Source organism: Dermacentor andersoni, chromosome 10 (genome assembly GCF_023375885.2).
Source record: "Dermacentor andersoni chromosome 10, qqDerAnde1_hic_scaffold, whole genome shotgun sequence".
Classification (NCBI taxonomy): domain Eukaryota; kingdom Metazoa; phylum Arthropoda; class Arachnida; order Ixodida; family Ixodidae; genus Dermacentor; species Dermacentor andersoni.
In genome coordinates, this window is record NC_092823.1 from 16,431,383 (window position 1) to 16,449,758 (window position 18,376).

At 43.5% G+C, this 18,376-nt stretch overlaps 2 protein-coding genes and 1 pseudogene across 3 annotated transcripts in view; 1 reads left to right on the plus strand and 2 right to left on the minus strand.

The window, feature by feature from the left end:
- The window catches only part of Ufsp1 (UFM1 specific peptidase 1), a 207,439-nt gene that overhangs the window by 130,229 nt on the left and 58,834 nt on the right, over positions 1 to 18,376 (minus strand). The gene's annotated exons all lie outside the window — the stretch shown is intronic.
- Positions 326 to 6,115, plus strand: LOC126519326 (uncharacterized; annotated as a pseudogene).
- LOC140213667 (uncharacterized) lies at positions 6,908 to 10,408 on the minus strand. Its single transcript, XM_072284921.1, has one exon. It carries the CDS (start codon positions 10,406 to 10,408, stop codon positions 9,581 to 9,583), a length of 828 nt encoding a protein of 275 aa, XP_072141022.1. The 3' UTR covers positions 6,908 to 9,580.

Below are 18,376 nucleotides of genomic sequence, written 5' to 3' on the forward strand. Positions count from 1 at the left end.
AGGACCTACTTTGCCCCACCCCCAGTCCTGAAAGTGGGGAGGCAAGTGCCCCCCTTGCCTTTCCCGGTAGCTACGGCTATTATTTACTATTTGAGGTTCCGTAATCTTGAGTTTCGATGACCTGTTGGAGCAGAACGCGAACCATTCACTCCCCGCTGCCGGCACTTTTTACGATAGCATCGTCCCAGCGCGGGCGTCCCTATTAGCTGCAGGGGCAGTGTGCATGCAAAAGCGTGGTTGGGAACCATGGGAATCCTCAAAAGGTTCACTAGCAGAAGAAACAGAATGAGGGAGGCAAGTCTCGCACAACTCGTACTTTTTCATCATGTGCCATATTGTGTACGTTGCGGCATTCCACAACTGGTACAAAGTAGAAGAAGCCAAGATCAACATCCTCATCCGCGGGGTGTACAAGATAGTACTGGGTCTACCCGAGTCCACCAGCACGCACCGCTTGCTCCAGGTCAGGCTTCACAACGTGCTTAGCGAAATCACCGAGGCACAGCGCACTTCACAACTAGAAAGAAAAACTGGTAACAGTTGTCACACGTGCAGCTCTGTAGACGATGCGGCCACCGTGAACGCGGCTAACGTGATCAGGAATTGAGCCTCGCGGCACCTAGCATGCCCTGGTGGAGAAAAAGAGAAGTGTGTCTTCATTTTCCGCATGGCGGCTGCGTGGCAGAGGCGGTGTGTCGTTTCACCTAACCTATTCTAACACCGTGGCCGTGACGTTAGTGAAACGTGAGTAACCTGAAAAAGAAAATGAAACGGGCAGCACGGTGCTGCAGGGATTCAATGTTATCTAATGTAGGCTTGATCCGGGATCCATATGGTTGAAGTGTACTCGATTTTAGGTCGGGTTAAGGTAATATAAGCAAGTTTATGCACCTGCACAGGAGCATGTCGAAGGTTACTTCACAAGAAGCCAAGAGAATGGTTAGAAGCTGTTAGTATCAAATACCTGTGATAATTCCAGGTTAACAGACTGAAGGTGAGCTCCTAAATATTTGTAAGTGGAAGGTGCCTCAACTGTTATGTCATCTACCCCGTCAAGCTTCTGGCTTTTAGTCTGTGCCCCCAGCATTTTTGTACATGCTGTAATGTACCATAATGCTCAAATAAAATGAATGAATGAATGAATTCAGAGTGTATGTGGTTCGGATCTCTTAAGAATTTCTAGAAAAGGACACAAGCTTTGTCTTAGAGTGGTTTAGGGTCATTAGCAGGGGTGGTGCCAGGATTTTTTGACTGGGGAGGCACCCACACCTCATCAATTTCCTGGAAAGCAACTCGTTCTTCCATCCATCTCCAGATGGTTTTAGAAAACCTTTTTCATGCGATACTCAACTTCTTTGTTTCACTAACGATTTGTTTGCCGCCTTAGATCAAGGATTCAATATTGACTGTATTTTTTTAGATTTTGCCAAAGCTTTTGACACCGCATGTCATAACCTACTTATCCATAAACTTAATCAGCTTAATATTTACCCAAATGTGTTGTCTTGGATTAAGGAGTTTCTTTCTAATTGAACTCAATATGTCCCAAGCAATAACTATTCACCTGCTGTGTCAAGTTACATCCGGAGTGCCACAAGGCACTCCGAGCCTTTACTCTTCTTGATTTACATTAATGGACTCCCTAACTGTGTAACATCAATTAATCTGTTCGCAGATGATTGTGTAATATACCGAAAGATCACTAACTCTGATGATTCAGATAACCTGCAAGGAAATCTTCACAATGTGTCACTCTGGTCTAAGAAATGGCTCATGAAACTGAACGCTAGCAAGTGTAAATCTATGCGCATATCATGTGTGGCCAGCAATAGCAATCAATGAGGATATGTACTGAATGACACTTCCTTAATGTCCGCTAACGCTCACAAATATCTTGGCCTTCACATAACTAATGATCTCTCATGGAATATGCATACTAATCATATTACTGCTAATGCTAATTGCACGTTAGGATACCATTGTCGTAACTTTTCTACCATTCCTACCTCGGTAAAATTGACACTCTACAAAACCCTAGTTCGCTCAAAACTAGAATATGCATCTGCCATTTGGGATAACAATCAAGCATCACTAACCGTAAGCCTTGAAGCAATTCAAAATCGAGCAGCTCGCTTTATTTTATCTAACTATTCCCGCCATTCCAGTGTTACATGTATGAAAAAACTCTGAATCTGCCAGATCTCTCATTATGCCGCAAATGTGCTCGTCTTTGCCTATTCCACAAGGTTCATCACTTTAACCACGTGCTTGAGAGTCAACTTATCACCCCACCTTTCTACATTTCATCCCATTCTGACCACAGATATAAAGTTGCCGTCCCATCCTCCCGAACGAACAAGTATCACAATCATTTTTTACCTCCCACAAGTGTCGACTAAAACCACCTTCCTGCTTCCATCATTCAGATCACAGATATATCTTCATTCAAAACAGCAGTCTACCACGCTATCGCTTAACGTTGTCTGCATACTACTGTCTGCATATTACATTGCTTTGTTAAGTACCACTCCTTTCTGTAGTGCCTTAGGGCCTTGAAAGTATGTATAATTAATAAATAAATAAACAAATAAACAAATGAGTTCATTCAGTGGGGCAGGAAGGTGGGGAACTTTTGTGTTGTGTTTTGACTATCTTTAACTGGGCTGAAGGCCTTCTAAACACATCAGTGTGATAAGCTATTCCAGCATCACAGTAAGATATAAATTAAAATTTAGCATATTTACACAGCATTGCTTCTGCTCAAAAAATGAAAATTTATATATAATACATGGCAAAGCACATACATATAAGACCGGTATTACAGTCAAACCCACTTATAACAATATTCAGGTGCCACGAAAGTTCCATTGTTATAACCAATAATTGTTATAACTGGGCTGCATGAAAAAATCAAAATAGGGGGATGGCAGAGCTGATCTTAGCAAATTATAATGGCAGGGAGGCCAGTGCCCCTCCCCACCGCCTTCCTCCATCCGGCTGCTGATTGTGCTCACTTGTTTAACTGCTTCCTGGGAGCTCCGATTGCATGTAACAAGCCACAGCTGTCGGCGTTAAAGAATGGCACTGCTATGACAACTGCAAAGAGGGGTCACGGGTGGCAAGTGATATGCAAGCACTATCGAGGCATTGCTTTGGTGGCGCCAAAAGGGGCCTCTTAAAAATTGTGAGAAGGCTGCCGCGGCAGGCTGTCAGCTTGAGAAATCCAGAAGAAACGCTGAGGCGAGATCATCATAAGCATCTCACCACGTACTTCTCACTGGCTTGCACGAGAAAATCCTATGTCCGTCAGCCTTGCATGCTTTACGCAAAGTTTGCCGACATCCTTCTCCAAGACATCCAGGTGCTCCACTTTAGTATTAGCCCCAAGAACGAACACTGGCGCCGCTGCAATCGCAGCGATGTGACGTCACGGCAAGGACTTGCCTGCTACGCCGCCGATGATCTCCTTGATCTGCACCGCCTGCGCCCGCTTTTGTGCGATACGATGGTGACTTACTGCTCTGTTCCGCAATGTAAATCTCGCAAGGACGATGGTGTAAGTTTTCACTTCTATCCGAAGTCGACGAAGCTTAAGAAAGTTTGGTTAATAAAGCTTAGAATGGGCAAGCTGCCGTCAAAACACGCCGTCGTCTGCAGCAATTAAGCACTTCAGAGAAGAGGATTTTGTATATCCCGTATACAAGACGCTAGGTAAGATCATTTCGGGTGTACTTTTTGGTTCTTTGCACGCAGTCAACGTGTCTGTCACTTTATTACCAGGTTACAAGTACCGAAAGTTGTCGCCGGAAACAGTTCCGTCCGTCAACCTGCCTGTACGTCCACACGATGCGAGGCGGCCGCTTGTGCGAACGGCGATAAGACGGCGTAAGTGTATCGATATTGATTCTCTGTGCTGTTAGCAATAACAAGTCGTTTACTCATATATGTAGATGCCAGAAATAATCGAAAACGATTTGCGATAGCCAGAATAGGCGAAATGTGCTGTCGCTTGCTCCGGCATTGCTCGGTGTAGGAGCGAGCAGTGACACATTGACTCACGGCGGAACTCCTATCGCCCGCGTTTGATTATGCAGAAGCAATGTTGATCGCGCATTTGTACCCGCACGAGCACTTCCTCCGTTGTTTAATTCACTGTAGCAACGAGTCATTACTGTATACGTATTAAAAGAGCTCCGCAGCTATCTTAAACATGTGCCATGTTGGGCACTTTCTACCGCGATCCAGCCTGATCGGAATCGAAATTATCGATCGCGATTGGCCCCTCGCGCAAGCTACCGAAGGGAGTCAATCGTGACCGATAATTTCGATCCCGATCGGCCTCAATCGCGGTCGGAAGTGGCATTAATGTTATCTATTAATAAAATGTCCAGAAAAGCTTGAATTTCAATTTCAGGGGAAAGAGGCATTCCCATACGCTCTTACGAGCTGCCACAGACATCTTCCATTTGCACTGATGCTGGAGAAAAATACCAAGAAGGCGCAGAGGAAAGCTTGAGCAGCGTGATGTTGGAACTTGATGCACCACTGGCCGAAGAGAGAGAAGCAGTAGAATGTGATGGTATGTTTATCCCTTAAGTAATACTAAATTTGACGTGCCAAATTTGTGTTGCATTCGGGCACCCACATCATTAACTGTGGTGTATAGTACTTTGCTCTTTTTAGTTGGTTTCATTTTATTTTAGATTTCCATCCTCCAGAAGCTCTGGCTGCGAGTCCAGGTGATTGCACTCCAATATCAGAAGGTATCCAGCAAACAGTGCAGCACTTTTACTGCTGTTCGTAATACTAATTAATATGTGAGACTGCATGTTATTGTTACGCTCAATTTGTCCTTTCTTTTTTTCAGAGATAAGTGCCGAGGCTGAGGAGCTGTCTAAAGAAATTGGAATTCAGGCCGACACTAGAAACAACTTATTTGCAAGAGAACAGCTTATCACAATTGCAAAAGTGCCCGATGAGCATGGTCTTGTTGTCCTCACAAGCATAGGCTCTTTCGAGTTGTTCTACAACATAACAGAACTTTACACAGAAATGCGGTTGTGTCAAGGAACGCGAAGCTTATCCTTAAGTGATGATGATGCTGTGTTCCTCACATACATGAAGCTCTATCATGACTTAACATTTTCATTTTCTCTGTTGGCGGTGTTTAGTGTCCACCGTACAAGTGTGTCGAACATTTTCAAGGATTCAATTGTAATTCTAGCAAGCATTCTTGAGCATGCAATTTTCTGGCCAACAAAGACCACAGTTGTGAACTGTCCCACAATGTATTTCAAAGAATACAAAGACACGAGGATGGTGCTTGACTGCACTGAAATAGAAATTGAGCGCCCAAAAGATCTAGTATCAAGGCTCCTCACATACAGCCACTATAAGCGCACGTACACTGCAAAGGTCCTGGTGAGTGAGACACCAGGAGGCTTAATTAGCTATGTAAGTCAGGCATATGGAGGGAAAGCATCTGACACATACATCAGAAAGGAGTGCAGAGTTCTTGACAAGTGTATTCCCCATGTTGACAGTGTGATGGTAGATAAAGGCTTCTAATCGGTGAGCTTTGCAAAGAAAAAAATATCAAAATGATCAGACCTCCATTTCTCATCGAAAAACAGCTCACTGCAGAGGAAGCTAGGAGAAATCAATCCATAGCAAGCGCCCGAGTACATGTGGAGAGGGCCATTCAAAGGATGAAACTGTACCGCATCTTAAAAAATCGGTTTGATCTCGACTTTGTGCCATACATTGACAGTATATTCAAAATAATTGCTGGAACTGTGAATCTCTCAAGGCCATTGTTCAGTAACAACAAGTTCCTTTTCAACTGATAATGTCGGTGCGCGTATTTATCAGGTTAACTCTCTCCAAAGTAATTTTGCAGTGATTACTGGCTCTTACCAATTAGCTTTGTGAGCTGCCAGGCAAAGCGTGATATTTAACAAATGTGATGAACGAATTATCTAAAAATAAAAAAATCTATCCAAGGAGCCGCTCAAAGTGTGAAGTTTTTGTCAATGTGCACACTTACACAGTGGATAGTCTGAGTGGAAGGAAAATTTCTGGCTGTAACAAGTGTGGTGGTCCTCAAACACCAAAAATGCACAAAAAATGCACAAAAATGCACAAATACCATCATCAGTGTCCGTAGTTTAGTTTGTATGATTTAGAGTACTAAAAAAAAGCATTTCTTTTTTAAGAGAGCCATTCTGCACAAGTTTTGTGGAGACTGTAGTTATTTAGGCTTATACAGGCACACACGGAAATGTCTGTCATACTGTATTGTTGTAGCAGTACATAGGCACAGCTAAGTACCAAAAGTGACCGGCTTTCAAGTTGTTCATTGAATTTGGCATAGTAAGTACTACTGCTAGCTTGGAAATATTTTTATTCCCTGCCAAGAACACGAAAGGAAGAGCAGGACCAATAACATGCGCTGTCAAACCTGTAAAAAAGTCCTTGGGCAGTTATATTAATGGCAAAAAGCAGCACACTTGTTCAGGTAAAAAAGACTGCATGGTATGGCACATTCTGGTAGCAACCTCTCCTTATGTTTTAAAGATACAATAATGCAGTGATCTTGTCAACAAAATGGGCAACGAGCTTGCAGAATGTGTACAACCAGATACTACACAGTAAACACCATCTAGCATGGACTGCCTTTCAGCCTTTGCTTCATGGCATACTTTTCGATGTGCGAACACCTAATTTTTGTAGCTGCTATAAAACTGCTTCAGCAGCTGAAGGCCTTTGAATGCCGTACTCATGGTGTATGCTTTGAAAAATAATATGCATGCAAGAATATTACTTTTACCTTTTCCAATTGCTGCCTTTTAACTAGTTTTATTTCAAAACTGCCCACTACGGATAGGTTAGTAAAGCAAACTGGAAGAACAGATTTTGTGCTTCTTGTCAAGAAGCACCACCTTTATTTGCACGACTCTTGCATTTATTTCAATAATGCCAATCTCAATTTGTACATTTTATGAGAAATGCAATGCGTAAAACAGTGTGCCTGCATTCTTCATTGTTGTCCTGTTTCATAATGCAGTTACATCACTACATATCACAGTAATGCTTGTCAGCATATCTTTGTTTTAGTATAACAGTTGGACAAAATAGGCGGCAATACATCAGAACTAGAAAATGTAGTGCTCCTGAAAATTGCATTCTTTCTCTACCACAATAACAGAAACCCTATATGTCACAGGAAACAAACGGCCCGAGTGCCAGAAGCAAGCCAAGCAATTGCCAAACCAGAAAGGAACTGTTCATGGAAACTGTTTTTCTGGTGTCATTCTGATATAATCCCTTACACTATCACAGTGGCGTTAAAGTGTGCAGCTAACTAAACATTTAACTGGGTGAGGCACTTGTTTGTCTTCACAACACAGTAATGCCAGTTAATGACAATTACAAAACAAACAACAGCCAGAAACGAAACAAGTAAGACTGCATATGCCTGCTATACTGTGCCATAGTTGTCTGGCTGCCCTAATATTAGTATTGCAGTGACAACCAAATATACCACAAACATAACCACATGAGCAGCAGACAAAAAAATGAGAACATCTTTGTAACATGGTGCCTTTGCAATTATCATCCTTGTATCAATGGAAGCCCATGCGAGTTAACACGAAATGCACATACACGCATGATTGGATACCCACGTAGAAAGCTGGGCATGGAACATAAACCAGAAGTGACTACTGTCATTCCCTGGGATGACTTTCTGATAACACAGTTATAGCATTCTAACATCACAGTTGCTTCACAAAACACAGTCAGCCAAAAATTTAATTACACGAGGCACTTGTTTGCCTTCACAACACAGTCGTGCTAGTTGCCATACCGACTATATCACAAAACAAACATCAGCTGAAAATGAAAAAAATTGATAACTACAGACGCCTACTGTAATGAGCAGCAGTTGTCTGGATACCATAGTATCACAATGTCAGCTAAATATCCCACAAACATGACCACATAAGCAGTAGACAAAAAAATGAAAGCATCTTGAAAGCATCTTTGCACTTATCATTGTATCATTGGAAGCCCATGTGAGTTAACACGAAAGGTACATACAAGCATAATTGGATACCCACGTAGAAAGCTAGGCATGGACTATAAACCCCAAGTGACTACTGTCATTCCCTGGGATGACTTTCTGATATCACAGTTATAGCATTCTCATATCACAATTGCTTCACAAAACAAAAGTCAGCCAAAAATTTAATTGCATGAGGCACTTGTTCATCTTCACAACACAGTCGTGCTAGTTGCCATACCAACTATATCGCAAAAAAAACACCAGCCAAAAACAAAAAAAAATATTGACAATTACAGACGCCTACTGTAGGCGCACCTCATAATCAGAAAGTGGTTTTGGCACGTAAAACTCCATTTTTTATGCCTGCTGTAATGATCAGCAATTGTCTGGCTACCATAGTGTCACAGTATCAGCCAAATATCCCACAGACATGACCACATAAGCAGTAGACAAAAAAATGAGAGCATCTAACACGGTGCCTTTGCACTTATCAGTGTATCAATGGAAGCCCATGTGAATTAACACAAAATGCAAATACAAGCATGATTGGATACCCTTGTAGAAAGCTGGGCATGGAACTTAAACCACAAATGACTACTGTTATTCCCCAGGATGAGTTTCTGATATCACAATTATATTTACGATATCACAGTCGCATCGCATAATGCAGTGACCCAAAAATTAAATGCATAGAATGCCACATAGACAAATGCATTGCCTGTGATTCCTAGTCTGTCATTCGAGTGTCTGTTATGGTTCGGGGTTGCATCGCAAATTCCTCTAGCCACTGCACGACTTAGCTGTTTACACACAAATATGTTTTAATAGTGACATAATGCTAATTTTTTGTGTGCTACAGCATGCTACCGTGTTTGCATTTTCTTGCTCACTGTACAGAGGGGTCCACTGTTAAAGGAAACACTTTAGTGCACAGCATGTCCAGATTTTCCTTTCTAGAAGCAGTACAATCACCTAGATTTGGAGCAGATAACTTATAGTTGTTAGTTCTCACCCCTTTCGACACACCTGTCCAGTGCACTAAGATTGCTTCCGCAGCCACATGCAGCTAGGTTGCCAGCCAAGCAAGGGCCGCATATTTCATTGTTCCCTTTAACAGTGGACTGCACTGAACATCAGTAAAAGCACTCAAACTGCAGATGTCTCCAAACTTTGTAGGAGTGCTTTCTCTGATTGCACATACAATGTTTTTTATGTATTGAGTTAACTTGGCAATGGCATTCTGTTGCTGAACATGAAGTCGCAGGTTCTTTCTCGGTTCTGCTCCTACTGAGAGAGCAAAAAAATAAGCAAAATGCTTATATACCAAGCTTTAGTCACATTGTAGCAAACCTAATATTGATGTAAAACGTCCCCCAACATCATCCCTAATAAGCCTTTTGTTACGTTGGAATGTTAAACCTCATATATCAGTCATTTTGTGCCTTAAAAAGGGAGGCTGTAGTTTGGTTATGTGCAATGCATAAAAAATTGCATGTGCAACTGAAACAAGGCAGTTCATGTAGAAAGAACATGTGGCAGTATGTACTGCTCAAAGAAATAGGAAGATCTTTCAACCACATCACTGAAATATGCCTCATCAAATAGCACTGGAATGCAAATATTATCTTCTTCATTGACAAACACAAACAAATCTGCATGATGAACTGCCGTGATGCCCATTTGTACCTGCACTTGGCAGAAATATGTGGTTGCACGCTTTAGGTTCTGAGTCAAAGCCTTTTCTTTGTTTTTCTCCATATTCTCTACCAAGAATTTTTTCATGGATTCAGGGCATTTGATTTCCAGTACCCACTCAGGACAACAGTTGCACTTTACTAATCCATCTGGACTTGCACCCATGTAAGGACGGCCTTCCATAATGAAAAGTCGACACTGCCTCACAACCAAATTCTCATGAGTGGCGCACTGGCTTTGATAGCATTTTCTTGCACTGCCTTCGAGTGCACTGCCACGAGACATTTTTGCTGTACGGACATTATTCTGCCACATCACTTTTTTTAGCAAGGGTCTCAAATCATGCGGGCCCATCTTTGTCCTCAACGTCTGTACACGGGTAAATATGCTGTAGGCAATAGAAGCTGTGACCATGCCTACACTGCGGCGCAACCAGAGACTAGATTTTGCCTGATCTCGTGTTAACTTTTCAATCATTATAATGTCTTCGTGACTCTTGCTTTCCTGCAAGTGTTCAAGTAGCTCTTCTGCTGTCACTTCACCACTGATGCCAAGAAAACTTGCCTCCTTCAAAGAACCAATGAGTGCTAAGTCTCTGGGTGCTAGCTCAGTAGTGGAACATCTCGGTTCTATGGTTGGCTCCCACATGGCTTCTGTTGCTGAAATACATTTTTCCAGAAATAATGCGGAATTAACATTCACTGTAGTATGGAGAAAATTGGTATGCACAAGAAATATGATGAAGCAGATAAAATCTTTTTTGTCTTGGATGCAAAGCACACAGATGCTTGGATAATTAATTGCTGTGGTAGTCATGACACCTACGTTTGAACAGCGGACACTGTTTAAAGGTTTCAAAGCAACATATCCTTAGCAGCAAATGTTTGCAGTGGGAGAAATGCCTTGAAGACACGTTGGGGTCTATTCAAAAGAGTCGCAAGGTTTGGTGCAATAAACATTACATTTTGCTAGATGTAGCTGCCTATGAAGGATATTGGAAGGCATGAGCCTTACTTACACCTCACACAGCCTCAGATGTGTGATTAAAGATATGGTTAATATTTTTCAGGCTTAGCTAAACTCAGTGAACTGCCTAAAGCTTCACATAAATACAGCTGGCACATCTTAAAACTGGTTATTTGCTACTGTGGTTATTGATGACGTGCTTCTCTTTAAAATAATTATGTTGCAACCACAACGAAACACTGCACAGTGCCTGACTAAGCAATATGTTGCAGTGCAGCTCATTAGGCATGTCATCGACTACATTGCAAATACTCAATATAGGAAAGACATGCAAAATTAAACTTTTGCAGTATTGGGACATGTTTGCGCACTGCATTACTGCCACTTGATAAGGAGATTATGCTGAGGGGCCAAGCAGCTGCTGCTGGCCAGTCCTTTATGAGACTCAGATTCAAAAAGCCAAACCAAATTTGAATGCATACCTAATTCAGTACCTCTGTCTAAGTGCATTTTTGCTGCAGATTGATAGCTGACATTCTCCAGAAGTCTTTCAAGTATGTTGCCTTCCAGCTGGGGAATCTTTGATTTTTGCGTGGAAGATGTAGCAACAAGAGAAGCACCAATGTTATGTTCTAGATGACAACTTCTTAGTTGTAAACACGGCACCTATTCGATAATTGAGCATCTATCATTAAGGTTTGTGCATTCATTTTCCCACCTCTCAAACTTAATAAGCAAGCAAAAAATTCATATTTTCGCGTCATCAGAGTGCTACATCCTACTTCTGTTTAGAATAAGAGATGTCAAGCATTCACCTAAGGTGTGCATATTGTTAACTATACTCAGCAGCTAGCACTAATGACTTCATTCGTACTCTGTGCCTATGACAAAGGCATCTGTAAATAGCATTTGCAGTACATAGTTTACAGTAAAGCTAGTGCGTTTGTTGAAGTCATGAAACTGTTCTTGCAGCTTAAGAAAATGCAAACAGCAAGGCTATCTACAAGAGCATTTTCACCAAACCAACATTGAAAGTAGAAATTGTGAGCTGCCCTTCATTTCAGCATTGGACTTGCTGTTTTCCCTCTCATTCCTCTCAGTTTTAAAAGAATAATATATGTACAAACCTTCTTTCCACATGGAAGGTCGACTATAGCTCTTGGCTCATACTTTTGTTTAACATACTCTTTGTGCTCCTTGCCCCACTTCTGTGGCTGGTCAGTTGGCGAGAGCTTGTCGAAAGTCCTGGCAGCATTAATATGCAGCAGTACAGCTACAAGTGTTTACACTTGTATTTTCTGTAAAATTGAAATGGTTAGGATATATCAATTCCAAAGACATTAAACCTCACAAATTGGTCTTAGTCTTTAAGCATAATATTTTTCGATAAATAATGCCTAATCATACATTCATTAAACTTGTTACCATGCATTAGAACAATGACTGATGTGAAGTTTCAGTCTGAAGGAATAACTTTTCTGCCAAGACTAATGCTCCTTGCAGCCTACAACAGGTGGCTTTTTAGTTGAAAGAGACACTTCAAAAACAGCTCCGCTGCAAAAAAAAGAAAGTTACTAGTTTAAATGGAACAGGAATGCATTTAAAAACATGTTTATATAGGTAGTTTTCACCACATATACAAAAGAAAATTGGTGCTAGGCAAATATTTCTGCTAAATGGATGTGACTTGAATACTGCTTGGCTTGAATTATGTAATTGGGACATGTGCCCCAAAGTTAATAATGATGAAGAGAATTAGCGAATCATTGATGTTACCTAACCACGTTGCAATTTATTGTGCAAGTAATGTGCACCTTTCCAATAATACAGTTGATCTGACAGAATAGCGCTATCTGCCATGGAAGACATTAAACAGAATTGTTTGCAATAAAAAAAATCACCTAGGATATCTAAATATCAAACAAAACAGTGCCAATCACACAGTGCAACATGTGCTTTCGGATGTCAAATGGAAACTTAAGTATTAGGGCATAAGCATTCCTTGCGAGTACCCTAGTGCTGTCACGCGAGAAGTGTAATGCCTTTTGTGTGCTCAAAAATGCGTAATATGCAAAATTACGACATTTACTTAATATTAAAGTGTAAATGTAGGTGGGTAGCTTTATAAGCGATAAAGAACAATTTAAAGCAAATAAAATAATACCCTAAGTATACAGGAGAGAGAGGGGGATATAAGGAAGGTAAGGATACAGGGATTCATGGAAAATGCACGGGGAAACTTATGGTAAAGCTCGGCCAACTGAAATTTGGACGTGGGCCAATTTGAAATTTGGGGGTTGACCAACTTAAAATTTGGGGGTAGGCCAACTTTAAATTTGCAAGAGAGCCAGGTTAAATTTGAGGGTGGGCCAACTAAAGTTTAGGGGTAGGCCAACTTAAATGAGGGGGTATGCTTACGCATACTTGGACAAGGTTTCTTCCCAGCAGCCAGCCAGTGATCGAGTAGTCATACCCTGCTTTGCACGAACAGCTGGCTCGATCTACCACCGCGTCGCAAACAGTAATCTTCACTTCATAAGGAGCACTGTTGACAGCAGTCGTTCGCAAGACGAACGCCAGAAAGTCGAAACGAGCATTCTCAGCTGTTTCGACGGTGCACTCAAACACGTGGCCCGCATAATAAACCTCCTCCGCCTCAGTGAGGCAGCGGCTCGTCTCGCACGCCTTGTCCACATACCGGTTGATGCTGCTCTGCGCTAATGCAACTGCGAACAAAAATAATTTACAAGCAGGTTGTGTAAATTAATACATGTGACAGCACAGCTGCTGCGGCGCTGCACGAATTGAGACGAGCGGCCAGCAGGAAAGAAACTCCAGCATTTACCACCTTCAACTCGTTCGTGTACATAAACAGAAACGATAACAGCTAGCTATTACAAGGTAAACATGAAATTAAACAAGGTGCGTCAGTGAGCATACAAGAAAACTGCCAAAACAGCTAGGGTGGAATTTTCTATGGTGATCACTTTCGGATGTAGTGTCACTTTCGGTAGGTTTCGCGAGACTTGACAGCGCTCTTGGCACTGTGCTTAGATAGAAAGCTTGGCGCAGTGCCAAAGAAAACACTGTCGGACCGATACGCGGACGCATGTGGAGAACTCTTGTGAAAGTGAAACTATTTCCAAAAGCGATCGCCCGAGCACCACTTTCCAAGCGTGCACAACGGAGCGTGTGCGTTTCTCGTTCGCGCATTGAGGACGATTGTACACACAAATGTTGTTTGCTTACCTGAAACACGATCCCTGCTGTTTTCGTCGTTCATCGGAAGCTTGCTGCAAGCAAAAAGCGAACGCAAACACCGTGCTATGCGGTGCGACGAAGCGAGCACGCGTTATCTGGGCGGCTGCCGAAACTTTAGTCCTGGCCGTGACGTCATCTGAAGCTGCCGCCATGCGGCGCCATTACTCTTTCTCGGGGCTAGTAGCGAAAGGTTTCTCGCGAAAATGAAGCCCCAGAACCGGGCATCTTGTGAGGACAACGTTGAGGCAGTCTGCTCCCCCGCGCCATCGCTGCCAACACTACCTGGTGCAAGCATCGTCGCAACTTTATTCGGACGCAGGGAGCAGCTGCCCTTTTAGCGACAACAGAAGTGCTCCAAGTGAAAGCTAGGGAACTTTCGAGGGAGCGAGGCCTAACGCCAAAAGATTTCAAAGCCAGCCGGGGCTGGCTTCAGAAATTCATGAAGCACTTCGGCTTCAGCCTCCGACGTCGCACTTCAATCACCCAGAAACTGCCAAGCGATTTCGAAGAAAAGCCGATAGCTTTTCAGCACTACATGCTGCGAAAGAGAGAAGCAGCAGGCTACAGCCTCGGGCAAATCGGCAATGCCGACCAGATGGCTGTGTATTTTGATATGCCAGTGGCATACACTGTGAATGAAAAGGGTGCTAAGGAGGTGAAGGTGCACTCTGCAGGCTACGAAAAGCAGTGCGCAACTGTGATGCTGTGCTGCACAGCTGATGGACATAAACCCTCTCCTTATATGATAATTAAAAGGAAGACACTGCCTGCTCGAGAAACATTCCCAAGAAATGTCATTGTGCGGGCAAATGAGAACAGGTGGATGTCGGGTGCGATGGTGGAAGAGTGGGTTAAGATTGTGTGGCGACGGCGTCCAGGAGCCCTTTTGACAAAGAACTTGCTCCTTGTCGTCGACTCTTACCGTGGGCACTTGACCAACAACATGAAGGCTGCACTCACCCAAGCGAACACGGACCTCTCTGTCATACCGGGCGGCATGACGGGCCATTTGCAGCCACTTGATGTCTGCATCAACAAACCTTACAAGGATCGTCTATGGAAATATTAGACGGAATAGTTGACTGACGAAGACCACATGCTAACGGCAACGGGCCACATCAAACATGCATCGCTATCGCAGCTGGTGGGCTGGGTAGCTGCAGCGTGGGACGACATCTCAGGTATTTTGATCGTGCACGCCTTTAAATAGTGCAGTATATCTAATGCGCTTGACGGTACCGAGGATAGTGCACTGTTTGAAGGTGACAGTGACAAGGAACATTGCGAGTCTAGCAGCGACGACGACGTTGAATGAGCTCTGCACGTTCAGATTCAATAAATGCTGTTTGCATTTTGTGAATGCTGTCCTCAGTTTTTTTTGTTCAGCCTACATTCGAGGTAATATATACATTCTTTTTTTTGGCTTCGGACTTTAGGGGGTCGGCTTAGAATCGGGCTCGGCCTAGATTCGAGTAAATACGGTAGGTTTAGGTTACCTTAGGTTAGGTTACGTTAGTGTTAAAGGCGTTAGGGTGGCGCAGCGTATTCTCAAAGCGGTTACGCCATGCAGATTTTTGTCTTTGCGTCTCGGCCACATTAGGTTAGGTTAGCGTAAAAGGAGTTAGGGTGGCACTTATAGATTTTCAATATATGCGTCCCGGCTTCTACTACGGTCCTACTGCTCCCACGGAAACATCTGTGATGTTATTTCCAAGGTACATCGCCATAACGCGAGAGAAAGCTATGGTCCAGCGCGACTAACTTAGCATAAGCACCGCAGGTGAGAGACAGTCTGTCTGACACAGCAGTCGCCCAATGGGGTGTCAGTGCCCGTTGCTTCCCCTATTTCACCGCGCCGGCAGCCAGCATTCGAACGAAAACTCTATCCCACTCTGCAATGCCGGCACACCTAGGGACAAACGCATACAATACGCGCTAAGAAAATCTCCTCTGTAGTGCTTAGGCAGAGTCATATATTCAAGGAGGAAAAGCCTCCAGATTTTCTCTCTTGCACCCGCTCTTACTCACACCTGCACACAAATGTCTGGAAGAAGGTCTTCGCCTCACCGTCATGCCTCGCATGCAACAGGAAAGGAGGCGCATCTGCCCCGCCTTTCTCGCTCGCACATGCGAGATTGAGCCATGTTCACCGGTTCACCCTCGCACGCTTTCTCTCACACATACAGCATGCGGTGCACGTTGACAATTTTATCGGCCTTGAGCTTTATACAGAACCTCATGGGAAAGAATCTACATGCAACAGAGGCGTTGGCCATGCCTGGCCAGGCGCAAACATGTCTCTCTCCAGTCAGGTTTAAACAAAGGGCTGTAGATGGAAAAAGCAAAGCTTGCACAGCCCGCACAGCGACGCACAATGTCGCCAACGTGCTCGCTTGCACTAGTACTCTCCCCATCCATGACTACACAAAGTTCGAATTATCAGTGGCAGTGCAGATTTCAGTGTGAATTAGAGCGATGGAAAAAGCATATTTTGATGAAAAAGACATATTGCTTTCAATATATTGCTGGACGGACCATGGCAGCTACTTTTAATTATCAGAAATTTCGAATTAACCAGTTGTGAATTAACAAGCTTTTACTGTATAGGTATTCTTCAAGACACAGACACGGTGCAACAGTGAACATGCAATGGTGAACGACATGATACAGCTGAAAGATGCTGTCTCACTTGAAATGGCAATGTGAGAAACCAGTGTGCGCTGCCTTTTGCCAGGTGAGTGGAATGTTGCAGAGAGCGTGGTAGTACTAGAGGTCCCACAGCCCATTGCAGATGCAACTGCAGCTCTTCATGGCCAAGAATATGGAACTGTATACAGTGGAATTTCGATGATACGATCACGGCTAATAGGAATTTCCGGATGATAAAAATTTTTCTGTGGTCCTGGCCGAGCCCCATTACTTTGCAACGTGCTAGAGAACAGTTGTTATGAATAAACGCCGCCCCACCGATGGCCTCGAAAGAGAACAGCGCACAGACACGCAATTTCTCCCTTTCTCTTTTGGTGCAGAGGCGTCACCGGACAGCGCGGAGGCCGCGACTGGGCACGAAGAGTTTGGAGCGGTGGCGCTTTTGTTGCTTTTGTGCTTTTTCTCCTTTTCCACGTGCCATCATACAGAGTGGCTGCTGTGCTTCGGGCCACATTCTTTGTGTTTGCACCATTTTGCCTAGTCACAACGAGCCATGTCTCGCAAGCGGAGAGCGCTCTCCTTTAAAGAGAAATTAGACATTCTTCAAAAGGTTGATGAGGATCCCAAGAGAAAGCGGACGGAGTTGGCTAAGGAGTAAGGACTCGCAACATCAACACTGAGCACAATTGTTGCACAGCGAGACTATCATGAAAAACGTGCTTCCATTCAACGTCAACGTGAAGCAAGCGAAGACCGCTCAGCACGTGAAGCTTGAGAAGGCTCTCCTGACTTGGTTTAAAGAAGTAACCGCAGCTGATGTAAATAGTGACGGTAAAGTTTTGCGGGAGAAAGGCGACGAGTTTGCACTTGCTCTGCACATCGATGGATTTCAGGCCTCAGGTTGGCGGCTGCAGCGTTTGAAGACTAGGCACGGTCTCGTTCATATAAGCGTTTGCAGTGAAGCGAAAAAAGCTGACGAGGCAGTTGTCAGCGACTGGCTAGCAAAGCTGCCATCACTCATCGCGGAGTATGAGCCTCGTGATGTGTTTAATGCTGATGAGGCAGGTCCGTTTTTTAACCTGCAACCCGAGAACAACCTCTGTTTAAAAGGCGAAGCATGCAAATGAGGCAAAAAATGCGAAGAGCGCATTACGGTTCTCTTATGCTGTAACGCCGATGGATCGGAGAAACTTAAACTCTTGGTAGTTGGCAAGTTTCAAAAGCCCCGATGCTTCAAGCGTGAGAGTCATTTGCCGTGTGTCTATCGCGCAGACAAAAAGGTGTGGATGACGGTGGCGCTGTTCAAAGAGTTTGTGTCGCTCCTTGACAGGAGGATGGCTTGCAAGAATCGGAAGATTGTTCTGTTTCTTGACCAGTGCGCCGCCCACCCGAGGCAAGTAAAGCTTCAAAATGTCAAACTTGTCTTTTTTACCCGCAAACATGACGACATACCTGCAAGCCATTGACGCTGGGATTAAAAGAACACAAAGCACCATTTCAAGAGCCTTCTTGTGCACCGCCTACTTGCTAAAACTGATCGAAAGGACGAAGGTGACCTGCGAATAAGCCTCTTGGACGCCATCCATTTTATAGTTACAGTGCAGTCCACTTATAACAATATCGAGAAAGATGAAAAATGTGATTGTTATAACCGATGATCGCTATATCTGGACTACAGTTATTTAAAAAAATAAAAAAATAATAAAAAAAACGCGGAACATATCTTTGCAGCTCCGAACT

Coding starts and splice junctions, on each gene's coding strand:
- LOC140213667 (XM_072284921.1), bottom strand. CDS start 10,408: ATGTGGGAGCCAACCATAGAACCGAGATGTTCCACTACTGAGCTAGCA.